This window comes from Bombyx mori, chromosome 1 (assembly GCF_030269925.1).
Source record: "Bombyx mori chromosome 1, ASM3026992v2".
In the NCBI taxonomy this organism is placed as follows: Eukaryota; Metazoa; Arthropoda; class Insecta; order Lepidoptera; family Bombycidae; genus Bombyx; species Bombyx mori.
The window spans coordinates 11,623,580-11,651,338 of NC_085107.1; the positions used below are offsets into that span (position 1 = coordinate 11,623,580).

General features: G+C 34.8%; 1 protein-coding gene across 3 annotated transcripts in view; it reads right to left on the reverse strand.

The window, feature by feature from the left end:
• Positions 1–96: 96 nt before the first annotated feature.
• LOC105842151 (dendritic arbor reduction protein 1) overlaps positions 97–27,759 on the reverse strand; it is a 70,797-nt gene continuing 43,134 nt past the window's right edge. For 2 of the 3 annotated variants that reach the window (XM_062669440.1, XM_062669447.1), the window contains exons 3-7: positions 2,914–3,357; positions 2,473–2,574; positions 2,220–2,415; positions 536–595; positions 97–335 (exon numbers count right to left, since the gene is read on the reverse strand). In XM_062669440.1, the coding sequence (XP_062525424.1) occupies positions 145–335; positions 536–595; positions 2,220–2,415; positions 2,473–2,574; positions 2,914–3,357 (993 nt within the window). In that variant the 3' untranslated portion in view covers positions 97–144. The remainder of the gene's footprint in view (positions 336–535; positions 596–2,219; positions 2,416–2,472; positions 2,575–2,913; positions 3,358–27,759) is intronic. The other variant, XM_012693450.4, reaches the window with a different exon arrangement.

A 27,759-nucleotide genomic window follows, 5' to 3' on the forward strand; every position in this document is an offset into this window, starting at 1 on the left:
GATAATTTGTGATTGAAGAAAATATTTCGAAAAGCGAATTATTTGTTTCTAAGTTTATAAATTTATTTGAGATAATGACGGTACGGTGGTTCGTACCTGAGTGGCAATCGGGGCGGGCGGTTGCTCGCCGCCCTTTCTTGCGTGTCATTTAGAAGTCTTCGGCAGGTGCCGCTTATTGTGTAGAGCGAGGTGGTCGGATCTCGCAAAAGATCTCTCACAGACGGAGCATTTGAAAGGTTTCGCGCCGGTGTGCTTACGGTAGTGTCGTGTTAATTCGTCGGACCGCGCGAACCGCCATTCGCATTCCGGCCACTGACAAGTATACGGCTTTTCTCCTATTAAAAAATAGTAATCAAACGTCATTAATAGGTTATCATTCATAATAATTAAAACGAAAATATTTCGCAAATAGCGTAGCACATTTAAACAGCACAATCATCACTCGCGATGCCAGGTATCGATTTTTTATTTGATCATTATTAGCATTTATATACTTGATGTTTAATAAAACGAGTGTGATTAAATATTTGCTTACCTGTATGGATCCGTTGGTGAGCTTTGAGATGAGAACTTTTCGTGTAAACTTTCGTGCAACCTACAAAACCAAAATTCGAATGTCAGTGATGTCTAATACTTAAGAAGAAGACGTAAATTATGGAGAAATTATCATCCTGTTCCTGATCATTATCATTAGACGTTCGCTGTTGGACATACAGCATATCAAACTTTACAGTCTCGAGAGGCTTTCGACAAATTTTTCCTGCTTAGTGGCACTAAGAGTCACTTCTTTCTAATTAAATCAAACATGGATACTCTGAGGACAGATTTTTGTTCTTTCAAGCGACCTTTAGAGTTTATATAAATCCTACAGTTGGCGGCATGATGAATGATGAAGAAATATGAAATAATTAATTGTGAGCAAGAAACTGTTACTGGTGGTAGGACCTCTTGTGAGTCCGCGCGGATAGATACCACCGCCCTGCCTATTTCTGCCTTGAAGCAGTAATGCTTTTCGGTCTGAAGGGTAGGGCAGCTGTTATAACTATACTGATATCTTAGAACTTATATCTCAAGGTGGGTGGCGCATTTACGTTGTAGATGTCTATGGGCTCTATTAACCACTTAACACCAGGTGGGCTGTGAGCTCGTCCACCCATCTAAGCAATAAAAAAAACTCTTTAGTACATTTTCTAGAATATAGGTAAAAAGACCTTAATGTTAAAGTATAGTTAATTAAATAAATCATAAAACCACAAAAGAAAAAACCATAAAAGAAACACCCAAAAGAAGTAACAGAAATAGTCACTCCCTATGACGCGTTGCAATGGAAAAATTATATTAGTGGACATGTAACCCAGGGAGGGTTGACGTCAAGCAGGTGGCCTGTCGTATAGTTCGTGCCAGAGCCCTAAGCAGCATCATCAGAAGACAAGCTGAGCCAATTCCACATAATGTGGCCTAAGGACAAGAATAAGAAGAAGCTACAGCTAGCGGTCATACAAGGTAAAGAAAACTAAGCTTAAGGACCTATTATCTTCTTTGAATTTCTATATGATTTACCTTGATGCTATTATTGGATTCTGTCTACAGTATCATGGTAACGAAAAGTGGCTTTTACAGCTGGAAGTTGAAAGGCGTTTTTAATGATCCAGCAAATTATACACATAACTAAGAGACGTGAAAACGTCAGAGGGTCCTACAACATTAGAAGATTCTTTCTTCACTTATAATGTTCTGACTCCGGCTACATCTAGCTTGACTATATTTTCATATAATTGCAGTTTTTCTTCATAATTTATTCCCAATTTCCACCTCTGATTGTACTGATGGTAGAGCGTAATGTAGCCCCGCACCGGTGACTACCATGACCATCCGACCTTGTTCTACTGCGAAATATGTAACGGCAGCGTTCACCTTAATATTTCTATGGAACTAGTTCGATTTATAATTCCAAAGTAGTCTATTGTCTTGTTTTTAAATTAGGCCACCGTTTTTGTGCCACACTTGTGGTTTCCTCTAGTACGTTGTTTATTAATTTCCTATTAATGAAATTCAATTTTCTATTTTTATCCTAATTTCGAATCTTAGCATATAACCAGTTGTCACTCGATCACCTATTGTTTTGGGAGTCATAGTAATCTCAGACAAGACATATGTATGCATGCAAATCTCTACTATAGTAGCAACGCTTAATCTATTACATCAACGAATAAGAATACCCATGAAATCACAATGATGCACTCTTCTCTTTTCAAGTTCAGGATTATTTCGTCTGTTATACTTCATAGGAGGAGGGGGCGCGAGCCGCGAATGCTGCAGCGGTGCGTGTACCATCGGTTGCGGCGCGGGCGGCATGGCGTGCTGTTGCGGCATCGCCAAAGTCTGCGGCATGGTCTGGTAAACATTCGAAAAAGTCTTATTTAATTTTAAAATTGGTTTGTTCTATATACACAAATAGCACACCTAATGTACCTGCTGATGGTGTAGATGCGAGCCAGGATGTGGCTGCACTTGTGGGGCACGTAGATGCGGAGGCGGGTGGTACGGCGGCGGAGGCGTTCGCCGTGGCCCTCCCTGAAAAAGAATACATTTTTCGTTTCCTCGTCGTTTATATATAGCTCTCAGTCTTTAACGGTCATGATTTATAAACAGTAGGTATTAAATATAGATTTACATTTAAGTATTGTAGATTTGAGTAACATTTATACTCATCTCACTATTTTGTCATGAATTCCCGCGTAATAAACCAGACTTTAACCAAGAATAATGTTAATCGTTTCCTTACCTTTGTCGAAGACTCAACTGTAAAAATTAAAGAAGAACGGCAGACATACATATTTTAGATCGCAATGCAGGAGATGGTACCATCGTTCGCAAGGGATATCGCTGAGCACCGTTTTTGGTGATATTTACCTGCATCGAGTTCCCGGGACTGCCTTGGTCGGAACCTGGCGGCGTCAGCGGCGACATGTAAACGAGTCGCGACGGCGGATACTTGGCGTACGATGTCGGCGGCTGATGTGGCTGCTGCTGCAGCTGTGGCGGCTGCGGCTGCGCGTACGCAGGAGGAGCGCACAGTCTTTCCGTCTTGATCTCGAGAGGACTGAGTAGCGGTGTAGCGCATTCTTCGAGCAATGCTTCATCTGCTTCCAATTTGACGTGTGTGGCTCCCAACGGAGCGAGCATGTTCGCATTCTCGGGGTCGATGTTTCTGATGGAGGAGGCAATGTCCTCCCACAAGGCAGGACGGAGGAACGCATCGTCGCGGGAGGAAGTACCGCCATCGAAAAGGTCCATGTGGGCGGGCGCGAGTGAGGCGCCCTCCTGCTTGCACAGCAGCGACTCAAGTTCCGATGTCTGAAAATGTTTATTTAAAAATTTAATATTAATGTTAGATATTAAATTATGATAAGACACCCTACTTTTTCCTAAATCATAGACATATTACTTAAATTTAATCGTACTGAGGTGGCCGGGTACGATGACTGGGATGAAGGAGGTTTAATAGTACACGGTATTCTCTGTGTACAGGATAGCAGTAAGACTCTGGTATTGTATATTATTTTGTTAATTAGGAACATTTTTAGTCTCGTCTGGTTTTATTTGGATAAACAAACTGGTTTAGTTTACTTTAAAGAGTACAGTGAGGTCTCTAATACTACATTTACAAATAAGTTATTGATCATTGTTCATGTTATTTTGTGTTACGTAGTAAGTGCGTTGGTAAGTAGGATAGTTATTAGTAAAAAAAAATGATGATTTTATCGAGAAAATTCGACAACCCTGATATACACGTGGATGACATTTCAATTTATATTAACATTAAGTTAAAATACTAACGTTTAAAATAATTTGGCCATGAACATTATTTCAATTACGGGTAATTTGAAACTTTTTCTTATAATCTTTTCCATAAATTAGTCTCTTACTCAAAGGTTTTCAATACAAGCATTCACCTATTATTGTTATTTTTAATTTATTGTTACTTAGATCATTATTAATATCATCAAAAAAATCTTACATATCATTTAATTTAAATCAATATAGATCAATGAGTCTAATGGTTATCTTAAACATTGGAACAATAGTTTTTTTATGTGATTTATGGTTTACTGGTGGCCCGGAGGCCTTTCCACTAACTGGTGAGGACCTTTTGTGAGTCCGCAAGGGTAGGTACCACCGCCCCGCCTATTTCTGCCGTGAAGCAGTAATGCGTTTCGGTTTGAAGGGCGGGGCAGCCGTTGTAACTATAGTGAGACCTTAGAACTTATATCTCAAGGTGTGTGGCGCATTTACGTTGTAGATGTCTATGAGTTCCAGTGCAGGCCAAAAAGCCAGTACCGGTGGGCGAGTAAGGGCTCAGCCAGAAGGGGCGAGATTTGGAAACAGCTACCCAAGCGCTTCCAAGGGAGACCTAACAACACAAGAGTAGCTGCTTCGCGAATGAATGTACTACCGGATCGGAATTGCGACCCGCTGAGAAGATCCAGTGAGAAACTGATGACAACGGGCTGATGCTTCGGTTAGGTGGCGCGTAGAACTGTTTACCGAGGTCTCTACTCCTACTTTTAGAGCGGAAGGCGTCTAATGCAAGGGTTATTGGATCTGATGGATACGCAATGTAAGGACGTGTATTGGCGACGACGGTAACTGGCTCCTGCGTGATTAGGATTCAGGGAGTAGTCAGCGGCGGCAACGATTGGAACAATAGTGTGCCTACGTCATTTCAATCTATTCCAGGTAACATAAAATAAGTAAATTTACCTTTAAAATATACCTTTTTTGTTTCGCTGTACGTTTCCGTACATCGACCTCCACAGTGACTGAGCCAATTCACATATTATTTTCAGTTATCGAGACAGGCTTGAGCTAATATAATTTAATGTTAACCTTTTACAAATCAATTGACAAATGAAGAAAGGTATCCATTTTAAAGCGCGTGCAGTAAAATCGCGATCTAATATTCGCTAATAATAATTCGTCTGGTCGGTATTTGACAGAGTACGGCTCTGTGCCGACGCGGACGGATCCATCAGCATACAATAGCTATCGACCCACGCGCAGCCACAGGTGACGACCAAGCTTTCTATCTCTTCGTGAAATATGCTAACAGATACTCATATAATTCTCTGTTTGGTTATAATTGCGATGAAACTTAATAGCCATGGAGAGGCTGTATATTTTATAATTTCTTAAAATTATTTAGTTAATACCTACTATTTAAAATTATTTGAATCTGCTGAACGTTAACCAAAAAGAAGCTCTACGTGAGAACACATAACATTTTAGAATAAGATATCTTTTTTAAGTACTATTTAAGTGTGTGTTTTCTTTAATTAAATACACACATTAAAAAGACTGACCGAACGAACGTTACATAAAGAATGCTGACTTATTTTGAACTGTTCAAACATTATATTGTTAGATACTTTCTTGTGGCCCCGTTTAGCTTTTACTAAATTATGGCCAAACTAAAAGCAACAAATGATTATTCACAAAATGTTCTTTGCTCAAAGAGTAGGTATTTGCCGATAAGAAATGGTACGCAAATACGTGTATGTATTGATAAGCTTTTGTCCGTTGTTTTATCTATATTTACCTTTCTATTGTTTACTTGAACTGTTGAGGGAGGGGCATTACTTTCGTCATACATGTACATATGTACATAAGTACATGTGTAGGTTTGGTCGATACGTAATTTGCCGTAGTTATAAATATTCTCACTTGCATTCATTAAGGTTCTATGTCAGTTATACACAAGAATGTAGACAATGCTTTTTATTTTTTTCTTTAGTTCTAAAACTATAGAATACGATAGACTTAAATTTAAAGATACCGATATTTATACAATACTTGTAGAATATACACAATATTAATTTAAATATTAAGCTCACATAAAGATCAGACATCTAGGCAATTGCAAATCCATATATTTATTGACAGCTTAAATTAACGTGGGAATGTTTAAATCTCGAATATACAGAACATAAATTCTTCAGCATAAATTAAAGTTCATAATAAATAGTCTAATCAAATTTAACGGTTACAGATTTACAAATAAACAGGTGGGTCTCAAACTAAGTGAGTAAGCGACTTGTGCAGAGGGATTTGTATCGTTTAGAACCTCCGCGGAACAGCGCGGTGTCGCAAGCACTGGACCGCGCAAATTCCTTCCATGACCTTTGTGGATGGAACGATTGCGTAGCTGCTCCTCCAGCATGAGACCGGCTTGAGCAACCACCAGCACAGACTAAAACTGCGCAGATCGGACATCGTATCGAAGGCGTTGTTCGATACCAATCTTAATTATTAATTCTGTTACGGAAATTGCATCAATAAATAATGCGAACTAGTTGGGATATTAAATATATCCGAGTATATATACATATTTCCGATTGAATATAGTTTTAAATTATGTATTATGAGTTTGTATTGTATTATAAATATTAATGTATAAAAATATCTGTTGTGTGGTGAATGTTGGTTGGTATGGTTGTATGTTATATTGATATTTTATCTACGTTTTAATACATCCTTTATGATTGATTTCTTGTTTCGTTAGGTGACTTCAACTGAAAAAGAATCAGTTCACACAATTCTCGATTTTTTTAGAAATGATTAAAAAATAGAAAATCTTATCGTTATGTTTCGAAAAATCGTGCCTGTCATCTCTTTTCATAGTTTAGCTAGTTTTTTAATATAAATAATATTTTAGTGGACTTTAAAAAAAATCGCTTTAAAATCAAAGAAAACGTTAATAAATAAATATGAACAATCAATTGAATTGTAATTAAAAGCGCGACATATTCGCTTCCAAAACGTCTATTTTAAATATTAAAAATAATAATATTAACAAATAAACTTATTCTTTGTAGATAGTTAAGCGCCAGTCGGTGTCTGATTCGCTTCAGTTTAGCTCTTTTATGAGTCTAGCAAAATCGGCCAGTTTATATCGCACAGACGGCTCTTTTGTGAAACTATTGAACCTCCCGTTCTTGCATCCGCGTCTCTGATGAAACACGCACTTGCACTAGATTAAAATCTGATAGATTATTATTTATTCGGGGCATTCAATAAAGCAGGTCAGGTTTGCAAGTTTCATTCAATTCGATACAAAGATTGATGTGTTCTATCGAATTGGCGCAATCCTAGAGTCGTATTTATGTCCGAGAGGCGTTTTTCTAGATCTAATCTGATGAGAGAAACGTGTTTCAGAGAGAATAATTAATAAACACACTATTTTAATATTTCAAACGTTGACAATGCGATTGTAATGCGTACGTTGCAGTGGTAAAATGTTATTGGAAACTTGTTGTAAACTTGAAGTAAGTAGAACTGCAATGAATTTCAGTGTGGAATAAAATATTATTTATTGTACACTAGCTGACCCGGCAGACTTCGTAGTGCCTCAATCGATAAATAAAAGACCTAAACGTAAACTTTTGTATAAAATAAACTTAAAATAAACAAAAGGAATCCGTCCGACGGGGGACACATCAAAGGGAAAACAATATTGTTATTTTTATTTAATTCCGAGCATTTGCATATTTATCTACCTTTTAAACCTTCTCTGGACTCACAAATAATTCAAGACCAGAATGAGCCAAATCGGTCCAGCCGTTCTCGAGTTTAAGCGAGACTAACGAACAGCAATTCATTTTTATATATAAAGATTAATATAAAATCGAAACAAATAGAGATACAAAACCTTATATTAAAAAAATACAATGGGCGGTCTTATTGCTAAGAGCGAACTCTTCCAGGCAGTCCTGAGCTGGACAATCACCTAAGGATCTTTCCTTTCCGTTTTTTACTTTAAGATCGGTGTACTTAATTCATATCACACAAAATGTTCAACAATTTAATTACAAAGATCTGTGAGCGCGAACGCTATTTATAAGCGCAACGTCTTAAGGAAACATGATAGGTGTACATTAGGAATATTATAAACTGAACATGGAATCAGATCTAAAGATATGGGCTCCCAAGGCTGCTTCGCAAATGGGAATGGGCAGGTCACGTCTATCGCACAGAACAGATAACCGATGGGGCAAGCGTGTTCCGCAGTGGGGTTCCGCTACTTGGCAAGCGAAGGACAGTTTCGCGATGCCTAGAAATTACCCGTGTGTACGGGTGACGGCGCTAAATAATGTTTAAGGTATATTTCTAAACTTTAGTGTGGAAGTAGCAGTAAGTTAGCCAATTAACGGTTAACTGCTGTTCTGTGAACGAACATTCTTTTGGTTTTTTTTTCTTTTTCTTTTTTTTTTTGTGTTAAACCATTTAGTACAATTCACAGGCACACATCCGATAGCATTTTTCAAAAGAATAATATAGCTGCGTTATGTTTACTTATGCAGAAAGCTCGGTCGCCAATTATGTAGCATATTAGAGGATTTATATATATATTTGATATAAAAGCTAAAGAGATAGTTTGACCATTAAAAAATGTATATAGGGACTTTGTTTTTATTTTTGAATCAATAAAATAATTTTTCAGTAATTACAGTAGGTACGGTACCACTAATTACACTAGATTCTTATCGATAATTGTATAAAAATGTTGTATGTGTGTATTACGTACAGAAACGTTCAGTGTAATGTTGCCTTCGCGAAAGAAGTGAGACGTTGTGATTGGTGATCATCGAGATAATGACGTTGACGCATAGAGCGTAATCGTACAAAAGGTTGCGTCGCGGCGCCGACACGTGCTCGTCGATTTTTCCACCAATAGCGTGCGACGCCACAAATTGTGACAACAAAATAATATGGCGGCTTGCTTGCTATGCTACCTGAACTTCACTATTGTGTGTTTGATTCGAATCAAACGATTTAGAATTTTGAATTACGGGCACGCTCTGGTCAGCACCATGCACTGATAATGAATTATCGTGAAGCCTTCGAATATTTTACCTTTAAGTAATTTTTATGATTTGTAACAAAAAGCATTACTGCCTCCGCCAATCACGGGCTCGCGTGTTACCAAGCAATACGCGAAGGCAGCTCCAATTCTTCCACACAAACACCTCGTCGAAATTAATTGCTAATAGTTTTACACAGTAAATACCAATGGAAATAGCCACTCTCGAACCACTGTACCTACTTGTTAGATGTTAAGCCGATTCAAGAAAATTATGAAAAAGTCATGTAAAATAATGCGATTTTTGTTTGGAAACATTTTCTATTACTTTCAAAAAACAACAATTCAAATTATAGTAGTTAATAAAAAACTAACCTTTAAATTAAAAGTAAAAAACTGTTCAACAAAGTATTCAAAATGTTGGAAATAGTATAAGGACAATAAAAACGCAAGATTAAAACGTAAAAGTAGTTTTCATTATTTATACGGCTTTTATGTAGTAAAGTGGATGAGTTCATAATAATGCGAAATTATGACAACTAGAGGACCCGCAGTAGCCGAAATTCGACTAATTAATTGGAATTGTAAGTTTGTACACTATTATGATTGTATTTTATACTTCTATAATCACAAATTTCGCCAAGACTACACTATAAAAAGTATTAACAAAGACAAACAATATTTAATCTATTCTCAATTTGACAACAGACGTCAAGAACAAAAGTTTGACAATTATTAGTATGTATGCGTGTGTGCGTCAAATACATGGTATGTAGTGTGTGTAATGTTTTCTTTATTGATTTAATGTATCTTTTATGCATTATTTAAAAAAATATTAGCATTGTGCACTTCTTCTCTATATTCTCTATAAGTGTGGAAAATTTCATACTCCTCCGTCCGCGCAATTTTCGTAAAAAGGGATACAAAGTTTTTGCTTCACGTATTAATATATAGATTTCTGAAAGCGAAGCTATTATCGCTGCTGCTGTTTTTTTCATTCGACCCTTAATACGTAATTAATAATTTAGCTATTGATCAAGCTGTTAGTAAAGTGAACGTCCGCTTTGTACCCGAACAAATGAATCATTAAATAAATATAAAAAGCAACGAGGTCAGGTCAGAATGTTTATTGTACAGCGAATCTACATGAACCTCCCTCGGTGGGTGACTGTGTGCTGATTAGTTTTAAGGGACAGTTCGGTACGGACATACTACGAGTATATACAAAAATACATTACGTTATTCATTTTTTCAATTCTTTTAAACGAGTTCCACGCTTTATTTGATTAAGCTTTGTTGTACAACGAGAATTTTGACTAAGTCACTGATCTGCACAATAATTGTGGATATTTTATTTCAAATATTTATGCGGTATTTGCAATTGTGATTTAGTTGAACGGTTCGCGTAATTCGAACACAATTAACGAATACTTTTAGATAATAATTGAACTTTAGCCAATACGCTTTGAAATATACATTAGTTATTATTTAGTGGATTGGTAGAGCATTGATTTTTAATTAAAAACTCGGGACATAGCTGGCCGGTTTCAAAATTCATCCCTACATGAAATGAATTAAAAAAACTCAATCCCGTTATGGTATTGTTTGTACAGCGTGTCGAGACGTCTGCGTCGTCGGCGCGCGTCGCTCTGTTTCCATAATTCAACAGTACGCCCACTCCGGCCATTCTTCAATACGTAGACTCGCACCGAGCTACGATTACACGCACACTCTTAATGTAAAGCCTTAAAGCTTGATTTTCGATCGGATTTTTGATCGGTAACTGTAAACGCGTCGTCGATGTAGGTAATCGCCGCCACATCACGAGATAACAATTATCCGTAAGAACTATTGTTGCTGCATTGTGAAGGAAATTAAACACGATTTCATAAGTGTATGGTAATTTTTTAAATCGCTCTAATTATGAATTTATGTATTTTAACGTGATCATTATCATTTCGTTCAGTGCTCGCAGAGTTTTACTCGTATTTATGGAGAATAATGTTAACTAAATTAATGAATGAATGGAAGATTTCTTATTTGTTTTGTTTCTGTTTAGAATGCATGTTTAACAAGATATTTTTTTTATTAATAAATTTAAGGATTTGATGAGAGCTAGGAAAACATTCGTTCTTACAAATAATTTAAAAAGTAAAAAACCGTAGTCATCCTTTTCAATTATTTAACACATAATTTTACTATCCATTTCTTCTTTCATCTTCAGTCAAGATATACTTAAGCTTGTTCCGGAACTGCTATTGATTTAAATAGTTTCTTAATGAAAAATGCACTATTAAATTATCAGTTAAATTCATTACACTTGACTTAAATTATCGAACTAATTTCAGTAACTAAATTCTGAAGAACGCAACCATAACCCTTTCATAGCTAAATTTTGATTTGAATTTAAATTTGAATCTATTTAGTTTTTCTGAACTTCCTTTTACTGATATAATATTTGATTTCTATATTTTTTAGTGTTATCGAGGTATTAAATAGGCAAAGTATTTGAATGATAGTTTATAACGCGTTTGCTTTGTTGGAATCTACAATAAACAGGTGATGGTGAATATATCTTGAGAGAATAGAATTGATACCGTGCTGGGAGTATTTATCGGTTGGGCGGGCTAGGGCGGTGGATCGATACAAGGCCGCCCATCGTCAGCAACTGCCTAGGGTGTCGCACGTGCTCCCCTAAATTTTAAACGCGAAACTATGTAAATGTATTTAGTGGATAACATTAGGGGAATTTTCCGTCTTAGCATGTTTTACCTTTAATTTTATTGCTGTATTATTTGAAGTTTGAGATTCAATTTATATTATATATATTTATATGATACTGACGTTTTCACAAGTGTGTTTGTTTCGACATAGTTTCTTTATTGAAAAAATTTATAGAAATTGAGCACATAATCCTACAGTTCTTAATATTGTTCCTAAGTTGGCTATAATTTCTCTTATGAAAATACGTATTTTACAAAGCCAATAATGAGTTGTTTAAAACTACATATCAAATTCTACGGCCTATTTCTTAATAAAGCTATTTCACATTTTTTTACTAATGCGTCGTATTACGTAGACGACAATATTAGTTACTAGTTAATGAAAAAATTTCAAAACGTTCCGAAGGTCCCACGGCACTGTCCTAATTGAGAATTAAAAGAATTGTAACGCGAGTAATGTTTACATTTCCCATAATTTTTGGTAAATGTTGAATTAAGGGGTGGAAGCGCGTGGCGGGCACCCGGTTTGCTACCCTGAATGTGAATTGACTGTTCGACTTTTATCGGCCTTTCGTAAGTATTATGTTTTAGCATACAATATATAACCTAGAAGCAAAATTATATTGGTTACTAGCTGACCCGGCAGACTTCGTAGTGCCTCAATCGATAAATAAAAACCCTAAGCTTTTGTGTATAAAATAAACTTAAAACAAACAAAAGGAATCCGTCGGACGGGGGACACATCAAGGGAAAAACAATATTGTTATTTTTATTTAATTCCGAGCATTTTCATATTTATCTCTGGACTTCCACAAATAATTCAAGACTAAAATTAGCCATAGCCGTTCTCGAGTTTTAGCGAGACTAACGAACAGCAATTCATTTTTACATATGTATAGATTTTAATTATCAACGAATTAATAACACTTATCAACTTCATTTTCATTACAGAAATTCACACTGCCCTATACGAGTATTCTTATAAAGATATAATCGTAAACATGCAATTTAGGAACGTTGTTAGATAAATTTTACATTAAATGCTCTAATGCTTTCGATATAATTTGAGCGCGAATTATCCTCCACGACCATTATACGCACACACGGTGCGTTAACGTCACTTATGCAAATTGTGTAATTTTTCAGGAGAAATGTTGGAAAATTCAACATCTTATTATATATATAGTTCTGCTAGACTAAAGAAATAAAAACGATAATACGTATTTAAACTACAACTTTAAGTTTCATTAGTAAAAGCAAACATCTCACTGATAATTATTAAAAAATGTATGCTCTCATACTCAGTTCAGTTTTAACAAAAATTGCATATGTAACTTTGTAGCACTGTGTGTGCGACATTATGTTATATTTATAACTATTGACTATAATAGGCATTTAAAGATTAGCTAGATTGAAAAAATATAACAGCAGACACTTCGAGACTTAGATTTATCTATTTTTCTCCTTTCATTATTGTTATCGACAATTTGCAAACTTTTTTGTAAGTACTAATAAAGGTCATCATTAGCCAAAAGTCAGTAAAGAAATAAAGAATGTCGGTTGACAAACAGATGAGAAAATGTTACAGAACTCTTTCTTTTGTCTACTTATAAGTATATAGATATTCAAAGTTTCTAAATTTTGATTATTAGATGTTGAAGTGTTTAATTTCTTTTCTTTAGTTAACTTCACCGTAATATGTACATGTGATAACGTTAATAATATTTAGATTTTTATTTAGCTTATATTATGATTATATTTAAAAATAAGTGCATACTACATACTGGTGCATGTTGTACGAAATTTGAATAAAAGTTCAGACATTTGTTAAGATTTTTGTAAAAATTCTTGGAAGTGAAAGCGTGAGTATGAAGTGAAATCAAAATTAAACGATTTCGGTTTTTGAATATCAACTTCATAATAAGATCTTGTCTTAAAATTTTACACTGAATTCAATTTTATTGGATCACAATACTGAATCGATTTTTTTTATTACAATAAAAAAATAAATAAACAATATCATTATGTAGACGGGGACTATAACAGTTGCGACTCAGCGATCCTCAAAGACAAGAATAAGCTACTGTTTCTCCTCATTACATTTCGAGAATTATCATTTTAATATCTTAAAAGCGATTGTAATATTTCCAGTGTAAAACAGAGACCGACACCGCTAGCTTCGTTATCGTTTTGAGAATCAGAAATCTGATTGTGTGTGAACGAAGAAGGTCTTCGTATGGATGCATGTGCAGATAAACACGCATTAGGCCGTTAACTTGACGTTGTACATGTTTTCCTGCATTACTCACGAGCTGCGTCACAGAGCTTTCTCGATGATTTGTCAACGCACCGCTAAAACATATCTGATTGTATTTAACATTTGTACTTGCAAATTGTCACTTGAAAGATGTGCTCGAATCATTAATTCACCGAATCGTGAGTACGTCCACAAATTTCATGAAAATTCATTCTGATTTTGATCAAGTAGACCCCGGTCGTTATATATATGAACATTAGCAGTGTTATTTACAAATCACCGTATGAATATTCATAGGTCATCCCCTCGTGAGGCCGTAGGGATGAGCAATACTTATTGTTATAGCTTTAATAATAAAAACATATTAGCCGCATCGCATGTCTGTCTTTCCGTGACCGAGCAGTTTTACACCTGGCCGAATGGGGAGACGGGGCAGTGGAGGATCGTGGGAGGGCAGACAGGGGTTTGTGGGGATAATAGGGTAAAGAGGAGGCCAAGGGGGCGAGAGCACCGTTTGTCAGCGGTCAGCTATTAATGAATGTGCCCATAATGTTTATTATGCCCGCTGAGCAATTTTTGGGTAATACTTGTAACTCATCGTTGTCTAAATTAACTGTCATGACTATCGGTCGTTTTGTTTTAATGCCTTCGGAAACAAGTATTATTTTTTCATTCCATTTAAACCATCGATTATGTACTTAGTACAAAACGACTCTAAGAATTCCTTTGGCAGAATTAAATTAAAACTGACGATATTACGAAATGACCAATTGAAGCGTATGGTTATTGTTATTTTACGAAGACAATTAATTTAAGTATATACTAAAAAGTCATCGGATTTCAAGAAGTACTGATACCCGTAGATAGTTTATAACCTTGAAATGTGAGGATGATGACTCAATTGTATTAGAACAGTGCCTATGTTTCTTGTGGATGAGAGGGAAATTATCACGCGTTTTGGAAATGATCGTTCATTTTGGTGAGGCTTACGGGAAGTCAATATCGAGCAGTGGACTTTTGTGGGATCAAGGAGAGAGAGAGAGAGAATTTTGGAAATCGGAAGGCATTATTGCGACTACTTTTTAGGAAAAATCCTGTGGCTACAAAGACATTACAATACAATTTACTTTTACAGGAAGTAGAGGGAGAGCTGGGGGAAAAATAGGAATACATTTTCAAGATGAGCAGATGGGCATGCGTCATATTTGACGGAAAGTGATTACAATCGCCTATACGCATCAACCTACAGATGTATTATTAAGTCCTAAGTCTAAGTGGCGTGGATTAATGTCCGGATCGACTAATACTGTAATATAAAACTGAAACTTAGGACTTATGTCTCAAGGTTGGTGGTGGCATTTACGTTGTTGATGTCCTTTGGCTCGTCCATCTGTTTAAGCAATAAAAAAGAGGTATCCGAGATTCTCTTAAAGAATAACGTTCTTAAGAAGAGATATATTGCTTTTAATTATGACAATCTTCATCTATACTCGTAATACGTAAATTAAACTTCTAAGAGGTTACTGGAGAGGTAAAAAATCCTCTCATTTGCTTCCTTATTGCACACCGCAAAACATTATATCTTAATCGATGCAACAAATATATTTTGTTAAGACATTCTTACTAAATTGAACAGAGAAATTGTTCTCATATTATGTCCTATTAGATACGGATAAAGAATGGCGTGTTAGCTGTCACATCTGACGCCGGGGAGTCAAAGTGACCACGTGCCATCGTTTATACGTTTAACTTCATTTTATTATTATAATGAAATTATTTTGGACAGGGGCCGTTCGCGTGCACGCCACGCGGCTTCACTTACTCCCTTTGTACGGCTATGTGGCCATTACCTCATTAAAAGATACCCCAATTCTAACATCTGTATGTGGTTAGTTTAACTTTTTGAATTAGTGGATGTTTTAGTTGATGTACGGAAAGGTGTGATTTAACGACTTATCTATTACTTTATTTTGGTTCTGAGATACATTGCTAATCACGTATATTAGACTACGTGATTATTTATGCCGTATCGATATATCGAGGTAATTTTATGTATATATTGTAGATATTGTAGATATACTATACTATATATTGTAGATTTGTAATAATTTTTGACGAAAAAATAACAGGGATAAACACTTCGGTTATATTGTCTGTTCACATGAGGTCTGTAAAGCAGTCTTCGACCCCAAATCATCATCATCATTCATCAGTCATCCGAAAATTTTGAGTAATGAAAACAATATGCAACGAACCAGATTTTTTTTTCGAATAAGAAAATCCACTCTGCACTATGTCCACTCTGCATATTTTTTAAGTGTAGACAATTCAGGTAAAGTGAGCTTTGAAATTCTCGAAGTTCATTGAATTAAAATTAATCATGACCTGATCAAGCTGAAAAAACATTATCAACCACATTTGAATACAAATATTACATTCACGCAGTGTCAACGAATTTTCATTATTTTAATGTACTACGGTTTTTAATTAAATGTACTTCGATGATCGAAGTTCCGCGGCAATTAACATTCAAACGAGATAAACAGTTATTCTTAGCGTCGTATTGAAAACATTTACTTTCGAAAATGTCAATTAGTAAAGAAGAAGTGGTAGGCAGGTAACAATCTGGGAAGAAGGGGGTCGTTGGTAGCCGACAAGTAATTAGCTAATGGAATCGTTCACCCCGCCTCCCCTACGGCTTAGTGCCTACAGTATGCCTCGCGGTCCGTAATGGATTGTGGCACGCTTGCCGCGTTGATTTCACATCTCGGTTTTTTACGCTTATTTATAATTCAATTATTTTTGATACCTTTGAAATGTATTCACTCAAACATATTATATGAATAGATAGTTAATGTAAAGTCGTTGTAAGGTATTTTCCTCATTTGTTTAGATGCCGGACGAGCTCAAGGCGTCTCGGATGTTAAGCGGTTGCGGAAACCAATGTGCGACACGCATCTTGAGACCTAGATATTCAAAGTAAGAAATTTTTTTTTCGTTCCTAATAATTTGAACAATATGTGTATTTAACAGAATTAATTTGAACAATAAATTGGTGTAATTGTATCGCATTTGAAAATTTGAAATTTTAGATGTTTCTTTAGTGCTTTTCTTTACGAATTTCAAAATAGGGCAAACGATGAACAGTTAGCTATTCAAATAGTAATAAAGACTTCACTAAATAGAAACCCGTTTATAATTTATTGATTTAACAAGTTTTGAATTTTGATGTTGAAAGAATGATTTTTTTTTTGTAGCTATAATAATATGTAGGTATGTATGTAGGTTTAAATTATAATCTCGCACTTTATGAGCTTTCGAACAGACTTTACCAGCTTTATACTTATAATATGTTATTTTCATGTATCAAATCTCGTTGCGTTCTTACTTTTTTATTTCAGATTTCACAATTATATTTATTGAGACGGATCGTTATCCGTCTATAGCATTATATAGATTCGGTTGACATTAGATCAAATAATTTTCCATAATAATGGAAATGACACTTTTATAGTTAGTTGACTGCAATAAAAAACGCATAACTTGTCCTCTGACGTAAATTGAATGAACTAGAGGAGGAGGTGAGAGGTGGTCCGTCACCATCAAACAATAATAAACTTAAGCTCACTCGGGACAAGTACGATTTTCGTTCGTAGTTTGTTTTCGGAGTCATAAAATTATAAGTACAGCGTAGTGGAAAATATTACGGCATGGTTAGAAATGGGGTTTATATTATTACTGTAGTTGATATACGTATTTTTCTTTTAGAGTCTATACTTTTAAGTTATTTTATTTTCGAGTAATATTTTCTGAGGATCTTTGGAAAATTACAATTACAATAAGTATTAAAATTTGCCACGTGTAGGCGTTAAGATTTTCATTTAAACCATTATTAAATTTGACGTACTTTCTTTACTTGTAATACTTTTATTGAAAATTATATTGTTACGGCAATGTTGTTATAAAAATTATTCAATTCTTATCAAATTTATTTTATTGAAAATATTACTAATGTTTAAGGCTTAACGTAAGTTGTTTTTATTACATATTTAGTTTAGCTTTTTTACTTTTTTCTTGATAAAATGATTTTTCGTAATAATATTTTTTATGTAAAAAATAAAGGGTTTTTCCTCAGTTTCCTATCATCAAACTGTGAAATATTAGACGCATCAGATTTAGAAATGAACTAGCCTTACTCGCCCGCTTCGCTGGGCATTTAAAATTAACATTATTATTTATTGTCATTATTATTAGAGAGTCGAACACTCTTTTAAATATTAGCCTATCCATTAAGTACATGTATTTTCTACATGGATACCAAGTTTCAAGTCAATCGCATGCATGGTTCAGTAGTTATAACGGAACATCCGTAAAAACCATTGTAGATTTATATATTAGTATAGATAAATAAACACTGATCCTGAGATTAAAACTTAAAACTCTATTTAATCAACTTGCCCACTGAACCAGACATAATGTAGTACACAGCGGTATTTGGATACCATGAGACTTGATTTATTCAAATAAGCTTATATTATGTATGCTATTTAAATACTTTATAAATATAATATGAGGTAATCCAATGAGTCATGCCGACAGACATATTGTCTGCTCAACTAGTTTCTTGTAACTTTGCGTATCAGGTATTAGTAAATTTATTCATTCCGTGGCTTTGTTCCAACGTTGTTTCAACTTACTCAATCATGCTAATGTAACAAAGCGATAAAACTTTAGCATAGGATAATGTCTAAACTTATATTATAGTCAGTTTCAGCACGACATCAATCTTATTATGGCATTGCTGAAGTCCATGGGCGACGGTAACCACTCACTATCGGGTGGGCCGTATGCTCGTCTGCCTACAAGGGCAATAAAAAAAAGAACTAAGATGAGTTTGACTCATATTTTTACACATCAAAATTAAAAATGTCAAACTTTATTTACTTGATATTGTAAGAGGAATATTTTTATGTAGCTACATGTCTAGCTATATGACTAGTATTTTCATTGATTTTCGTTATCTGTAGACACAATTAAAACTAGTTTTACAGCTCCTTCTCGACTCTAGTATTGTCGTTATTATTTTGGATGGTTCGAGTGTAGGTAATAGCCCGAGAGCCCGTGGGATCTACCTGTATGTATTTGACCAGACCTGAATTTTCGTACATTGAGACCCCTATACCTACCATGCATGAGGTGGGGACTCATTAAGCTCAAAGTGGTCGACGCGCTGAGCGCTCAGGTAGGACAGGTACCGATTTTGACGGATTTTAAATCCATTTGACCACGTCTGCCGTTTTGAAATTTTGAAAATATATGATTATTATTATCGGAAAATAAGAATGGCAGACCATTATCGCGCATTTTACTTTGTGGCAGACCACTTTGAAAATGCTAAATTGCATTGAAAATGCAAAATTTTGAAAGTAATTGACTAGATCTGCCATTGATTTAATAATATGTTGTTTATTATAGTCTTAAAAACTTATATTGATCACGGCAGACCTCTACATTGCGTACATACATCAACATATAATAAAATCTTAGCTACTACCCGGCCAGATGTATATTATGTTTTCCGTTCACTGTTTTAGAGGAATATAATTTACTTGCGATTTACTTTAGCAATGTATTTACCGAAATTAATATTTTTTTATATTCTTTATACTAAACTTCATTAGTTAGACAATAAAGAAGTGAATTTTTTATGGAATAATTATAAATAATACGGTATAATGCTGATCAAAAAAGAATTCAATTCCTCATTTTTATTTCGTCAAGACAAAATTTAAAAGTGTTAAATCAGTTAAAAAAATATATCATGCATGCATTACATATTATATATATATATATCAATCTTCATTCATCATCATCATCATCGGAGTCATCTTTATCGTTAGGCGACTCGTCTTCATCAACCATTGAATCGAATACTGCAAAAATAAAACATAAATTGTAAAATGAACGTAAATTCATCTGAACATGTTCGAGAAAGAATTGTTATCAACTTACCAGGAACATTGGTGATTAAGTCACTCACAAAATATGGAAGTTGGTCACCTTCGAACCCTTTGAAGGCATATATTATGTTGTCCTGCTCAATCCAACCATACTCCAATGGGTCTAAAGTTGTGAGTTGCTTTTTGTAAGCATTTCTCCAAATAGAAGAAATATAGTGGGCCCTCAAAAGTTGTTGATAAAGCTCACTCTTATGCGGTGGTATTGAGCTTGCCTCAAATTTTTGATTTTTTTTTCTACAATTTTCATTGATGTCTGAATATTTATAGTTGCTAACGAATAGCTGGAACCTTCCATCATATACATCACTAGATTTTTGGCATTGTATAGCTGGCAAGTTAAATGTTGAATGATAAAAATGAGGAATTGAATTATTTTTTGATCAGCATTATACCGTATTATTTATAATTATTCCATAAAAAATTCACTTCTTTATTGTCTAACTAATGAAGTTTAGTATATAGAATATAAAAAAATATTAATTTCGGTAAATACATTGCTAAAGTAAATCGCAAGTAAATTATATTCCTCTAAAACAGTGAACAGAAAACATAATATACATCTGGCCGGGTAGTAGCTAAGATTTTATTATATGTTGATGTATGTACGCAATGTAGAGGTCTGCCGTGATCAATATAAGTTTTTAAGACTATAATAAACAACATATTATTAAATCAATGGCAGATCTAGTCAATTACTTTCAAAATTTTGCATTTTCAATGCAATTTAGCATTTTCAAAGTGGTCTGCCACAAAGTAAAATGCGCGATAATGGTCTGCCATTCTTATTTTCCGATAATAATAATCATATATTTTCAAAATTTCAAAACGGCAGACGTGGTCAAATGGATTTAAAATCCGTCAAAATCGGTACCTGTCCTACCTGAGCGCTCGGCGCGTCGACCACTTTGAGCTTAATGAGTCCCCACCTCATGCATGGTAGGTATAGGGGTCTCAATGTACGAAAATTCAGGTCTGGTCAAATACATACAGGTAGATCCCACGGGCTCTCGGGCTATAATCTTTCTTTAACACGGTAGATACGTTCCTACGAAGTCCCGTGTTATGCGAAATCGTGTTATATGAGATTAGAAGCCAGTACAAAAAGGAGAGTAATTCTTCTGAATGAAACATCTCAACTATGCCTGTATGATTTTTTTATCAATTATACATGGAAAATAAGCTGTAAAATTTTAGGTATTCGCATATATTGTTTGTTCATAGTGCAGAGTATAATTTTCTAAATAATTTTATCTCGTTATCGCGTTGTAGAAATTCCGTGATATAAGAAGGTTTTGGGGAGCTTTTCTTTTCGTTTTAGAGTGGAACCGTCTTGTAAAATACCGTGTTCTAGGAGAGTATCTGTACTTTACAGTTTCCGTGATCATGAATTACTGATTTGTTTTTATTTGTCAATATTTAAATATAATCGTGAATAATAAATAATATTAATATTGTTATATCAATATTACGTCTATACGCGACATTAAACCGTAAAATTAGTTTTAATTATATCTTGCATTTTGAAATATCACGTCCCCACGTTTGCATTTACTTGTTTGCTGATTTTTCCAAGCCAAGCAGTATGCGCGCGCAGATTGACGTGTAATTTCATTACAAACCGCCCAGCCGCCCGCCCTGTGACGTGATTGGGCCACGCATAGGATATAAAATATAACAGCTTTGCAACGCTCCGATCATATTCATGTAGCTTTGCTCATATTTCAAATTGATATGTTTATGTTACCATAAAGTAAAGCATAGATGTAACAATGTTTTAAAAAAGATCTGTCGTATTGTTGCTCGTTTTTTGGATATATAGTTAAATGTAAATAATGTAATTGTTGGTCACAACAAAAAAGCACGAATGAGAACGGAAAAGATACACAAATAAACGGCTCAAACGTTTTAACCATGTATGAATGACTACGCGAAGGAATGCGGCGCACGCGACTCACACACACCAAAATTTATTTACATATACACTCGCAAACGACATCATAAAACAAGTTATCTTTAAACACACATTCTCAGACAGCGTGTCTACACTAACGCACACAATCACCGGGGACGCTCACGGAGAAAATTCTTTTAAGTGGGTGTATTGTTTTTTTATTCAAATTTAAGCAGTTATAACTGATTTATACACATTTATAACTCAAAGCGTATCTTTAATTAGGACTGTGTTCAATAATATAATGATAAGTATAAAAATATTAATTACTCGCTATTTTTCATATCGATTTTAATTTAAACGGAAAACGATAAATAAAATATAAAAATGAATCTGTAAAATATAAAACAAATTAAAAACAAACGTATTCGATTCTCTAAGATTTTGTAGATGACTATGTAGATTATGAGCGCGTATTATGTTTTGTATGAAATTGTGAAATTCATTGCGAGCACGAAGATACTCGTTTAGTTGAATGGCGTAAGCAAGGTACGAGATTACTATTAGCCCGTTACTTGTCTCAATGAATGGTGCCTCTCAATAGCGCCCAAAAAGACTTCAACATTTTTGTTGGTTTAAGCGAATCAAGAATACGTGCCAAGTCGTAATAAAATTTAAACGTTATCTGCAACCTTTTGTGAAACGTATTAAGTTACATTTTATTTAATGGGACATACTAAATTATTTTACAGTTAAGTAATTTGTATGTTTAGTATTGTGTGAATTGAGAGAACGCAGTTCACTGCTTATTTTAAATAGGTAATCATTAATTTTCGAAAGTTTTCAATATGCTGAATTCTCTTCTGTAAACAAATATTTTCTTGGACTGTAAAAACAATAGATAAAACACAATTTTAATTAGAATACTGTAGTTTTGTATTAATAAAGTTGTTTCTTTACATCTATCGAGATTATTATCCTGAGAGGAAATGTAGTGCGTAAGAATATGCGAAGTTTTATGGCTGCTTTGGCACAGGGAACTAGCCCAAACACCCACACGCCTCCGGAAATTGTACTGATGGTATCTCAGATTTAAAGTAAGCATGCTGAGCACGATTCCGTCATTAGTAGGAATTGTGCATTTTTGCTTTGCAAGAAAGGAAGTTAAGATTTGATAACGTCGAAAAATTTGGTTGAAATGTCAGTGAACTTCGTACATTTTCCTGACAAGCTTACAGAAGAAGGTCCTAATAAATGAGTAACTACGATTTTAATGTAGATGCTTCTAGTTAATGTAGATGTAATGTAGATGTTTCCAGCACGAAAAAAGATAATTAAAGGTGTCATATTGTGTCCATTTTTTATTTAATATTTCAATGTGCAGATAATCAAATTTTAAGCGCGTGCAGACGTGTAGACAAATAGACCTTTAATATTGATATTTTTAAAGCATTCTAAAAGTCAAAGGATTTAAAGTTATTTATCTGTTAGTTATGGTCCTGACTGTAGGTATATTTTGCTGTAGTTGGTTTGTTGTTATTAATCTCTGAACGTGTAAACTATAACATGTCAACGAGTATATCTCTATTCTTCGAATATAGGTCAGTCAGTATATGTAAAGATTCTTTTGGTCGTAGTGTAACCTTCCTTCCTACCTTATGCATTCAGATTAGTAGTAGCTTGCTAGTAGTAGTAGTAGTAGTAGCAGCTTATATATAATGGCATTTACGTATCCAATTAAAAGTAACTTAGAAAGAACATAAATATAATTGCGCATGTTTTGTTTGTTAAAGTAGTATTTAAAATTACCGATGATATAAAAATTTTGAAATACTCTGTACAATAATAGGAAGTAATAAGTACATAAGTCATGGGCTATTCGTATATCAGATTCGTGATCTGTCTGTTAGTATGTCTGTCAGAAAACTGATCTTTTAATCACGATGATCCTAAAATTATAAAGGAATTTTCTGGCACTTACTGGATAGCTTTACGATAAACAAGGTAAAATGATTAAGTTACAATTCCAAGGTTTCTTTTAATTCAAGTTGTTCCTAGAGCCTTTTGCCTTAGAACACAACGTTCATATTCATGGGATACCCATAGTGACATATGTGGTTATGAGAGATGAAGTCTCATCTTTATTGTTAGAACAGCTATTTAATCCTTGAAATGCATGAATATTTTACGTCAGATGTAGGTAGAAAAAAGGTGGTTGGTATCTTAGAAATACAAAAAGTACTGTCAGCCAGTGTGCTGTGAGTTCTTTTAACTGATACATTCATTGATAGATCTGGACATGGATATGGTATTTATCCTCAATATGGGAAAAGATGAGATGATAACCACCAAATTAATAAAACAATGGCGGTCATAGAGATTGCCGATAAAAGTGAAAAGTTAGAATCGTAACTTAGGATTTTAGTATTAAATTATGAATATTTTTATTTTTCAACTTAAACATATATTTATTTAGTACTAACTATTGTACTGCACAGTGATTCTACAATTAAACAATTAAGATATTGAATAATCAAACTCAGACACTATTTGAAAGCGGCTAAAGAAGTTTTCACTTCAAAAAAATATAAATATTTTTTTTTGGTTTGTTACAAATTATATTGTTACTAATATTTTAAGTAGTAGATGTAGTGAATCTCAAACTATGCAAAATTTTGCATCTTGCACTCAGAAATTGAGTACACTTTCCTGAATGCGGTTTCAAAGTACATAATGGTTAACTAACGTGCTGGTAGTAAAAGTATTTATTCCTCGCTGCCTAGGCCAGTAGTGAGGCAAAATGCGCATATAGAATCGTTCGGCAATAAAGTTTTTTTTTATGTTTGAAACATTACTGGTGGCCCGGAGGCCTTTCCAGTTTCACTAGGACAGGTGGGCGAGCAAAGGCTCAGCCAGGAGGGGTGGAATTTGCTAACAACTGCCCGAACGCCTCCGAAAGAAACCTAACAGTTCAAGAGCAATTGATTCGCGAATGAATCTACAACTGGATTGGAATCGCGGCCCGCTGAGAAGATCCGGCGAGAATCTCAGAGAGCTGATGCATGGCTTAGGTTGCACGTCGACCTCTTTGTCGAGTTCGATGAGTACGGTTACCGGGGCGGCAATCAAGTGCTCCAACTCGTACAAGCCTGTTGCGCTAGGTACCTGGATTCTCGACACAATCGCGCTAGGACCACACAGTGCCAGATCCAGCTTCAGTCACTACAATCTGCCCTTTGTACACTAAGCCCGCACTGTGAACTCTGCCTAGAATGTTCTTCAATGAATACAGAATTTTAACTTCAGACTGCTTTTTTTCGTTCCGATAGCTCTACGATTCTCAAATGATTCACTCTGATTTACAAGCATGATAACTTTGTTGATATTTTATGCCAATAAGAAAAAAAAAACATTTTTAAAGTAATTTGGCTATGGGGGTCTGAGGTATCAGTTCGTTTTGGAAAAGAGGTCTCTTGCTTAAAATATGGAAGTTCCTGTACTAGTTTAACCTCCTGTTTGTGATATTTGAATTGTGTTCAAATTCATTATATGAGAAGAGAAAACATCTGTTTTTGTTTTAAACTGGTAATGTATCATCCATATCGACCTCTTTCGCTTTTCCTTTTTGTACAGTTGATTATCCTATGTTCAATATCGCCTATCGTCTGCTGTGGAATTGTGAAATTTCAGGTTTTTCATTCACATATTCGGGTACAAGATCCGTGGAGAGGTTTGTCGTCAAAGGCAGGATTGATAGGAGGAAGGCATCTACTCGACCGTGGATCTTCTAAATTCAAATCTGATCCTTTTTAATTGCCGATACTATCCAAAAATGCATAAGGTCCTGGTGAAAGTATTTGATAGTTAAAGGGAATGGGATGCGTTTCGGTTTGAAGGGTGGGACAGCCGTTGTACTGTAAAAACGGAGACCTTAGAACCAGGTTAACCACTTAACACCAGGTTGGCCGTGAGCTCGTCCATCCAATTAGGCAATAAAAAATAATGAAAAATACTCTTTACCAAACCGAACAGACACGTCACGTCAATGTGTTGGTTAGTGAGATCGAGAACTGGGCAGTTACAATTTATGAATGGAGCTAACGGGTCCCTCGTTTTTGATGGCTCATTAGCATCAAGTCATAAATTGTCGTCCGAATATCACTAAATCCAAGTTTACAGTACTGTTGTTTTTTTTTCTGTTTTCTAAAAGATTCTATATCAATTTCAAACTAGTCATAAAAACAATTTGTATAAGGATAGTTTGGTACTAAATGCAAAGCTTAGAAAATTATTTGCTGTAAAATGGTTTAGCTAGGGGTTAGTGAAAATTCTAAGCATACACTTAGAACAGTGTTAGTTGATCCTGTTTCTTTCGTTTGTCATGAAACCTAAGTCCAGCAGTAGCCAAATTCAGTTTGATTAATATACTCACATCAGACGAAATTAATAGGGCTTTCGGAAAAAGTAAATTGACGATGTTACCTCCGTAAAGCAATTTTAGTACATCATTTCTAACGGCGTATCGAATTAGCTAGAAAGCGGCTGTTAAAATTATGTCTCCATAAATTGTACGAATGTCTGTCGCCCAGAGTAAATGTAACCGTCGAATCCCCGCAGCAGTTCATATTTTGTTATTTAGAGATCGTTGTTGCTCCTTTTGCAAAGTTACATTTTTATCTCTCAAATCATGTAGAGAAATCGAAAATTTCGGAATCCGGTCTTGTTATGTTCGTAATGTCTCAAGGAAAGTGTTGTTTGGTGTGTTTCTGAAGAACGCGAGCCTACTTAATACGTCGAACAACAAAAATGGGATACTTTGTTAACCGATGCAGTTATTAAAAATGATTATGATGATAAATTGGTCAAACATTTTATTAATTAACTAGCTGACCCGGCAGACTCCGTAGTGCCTCAATCGATAAATAAAATACCTAAGCTTTTGTATAAAATAAACTTAAAACAAACAAAAGGAATCCATCCGACGGGGGGGACATCAAATTGTTATTTTTATTTAATTTCGAGAATTTTCATATTTATCTACTTTTTAAACCTTCTCTGGACTTCCACAAATAATTTAAGACCAAAATGAGCCAAATCGGTCCAGCTGTTCTCGAGTTTTAGCGAGACTAACGAACAGCAATTCATTTTTATATATAATAGATTACAGAAAACGTAATCTTATTATAAAAGTTAAGGGAATCACAATATAATAGGAAATAGTAAAGATAAATTAAACACTCTCCTGATATAAGACGAGTCTTACAACAAATATTTGAGCTTCAAATCGAGTGCGCTTCAAGCTCTCCAGTGTAACTCAAGTGGAAAAGCGAGGAGGTTCACACGCCTCTTAAAATTAGGGATGACTTCTAAATTTTAACTTAACTAGTTAGTAGCTGATGATTGGCATTACTGAAATGAAAAATAAGTGAAGCTTCAAATTGAACAAGTCTTGCATTGTCAGATTTACTGGTGGTAGAACCGCTTCTGAGTCCGCGCGGGTAGGTACCACCACCACCAAGTAACCACTTAACACCAGGTGGGCTGTGTGCTCGTCCACCCATTTAAGCAATTTTTTTTTATCGTATTCCGAAATCAAACATAGTGGGGCAAAACAGTACATATTGCGGAAATCAACAAAGTATTGTATTTGTTTCTTAAAATGTGATTTTGTTAACGAATAAACGAAGGCGTCAAAAACTCTAAAATAAAATCTTTTAATTCTGATTGAAAACAAATCTTATTAATTTTCTAAATTTGATTTGTACGTACTTGTAATAATTAATATTTCTACGTAATGATTTCAACAACTTTTCATTGCTCAAGCGACTCCATCGTTGTTTTCTTCAATTTAATTAAAACATAATAGATTAAGCTAAAAATACAGCGGGTACATTACCGATACTGTGTACATTATCGATCGAAGTTTTGGCCTACCAAACAATGTCATATTACACCTATGTGGTACGACATTGTTGACATCGCTAGAAAATTGGTCTACGAACGATATA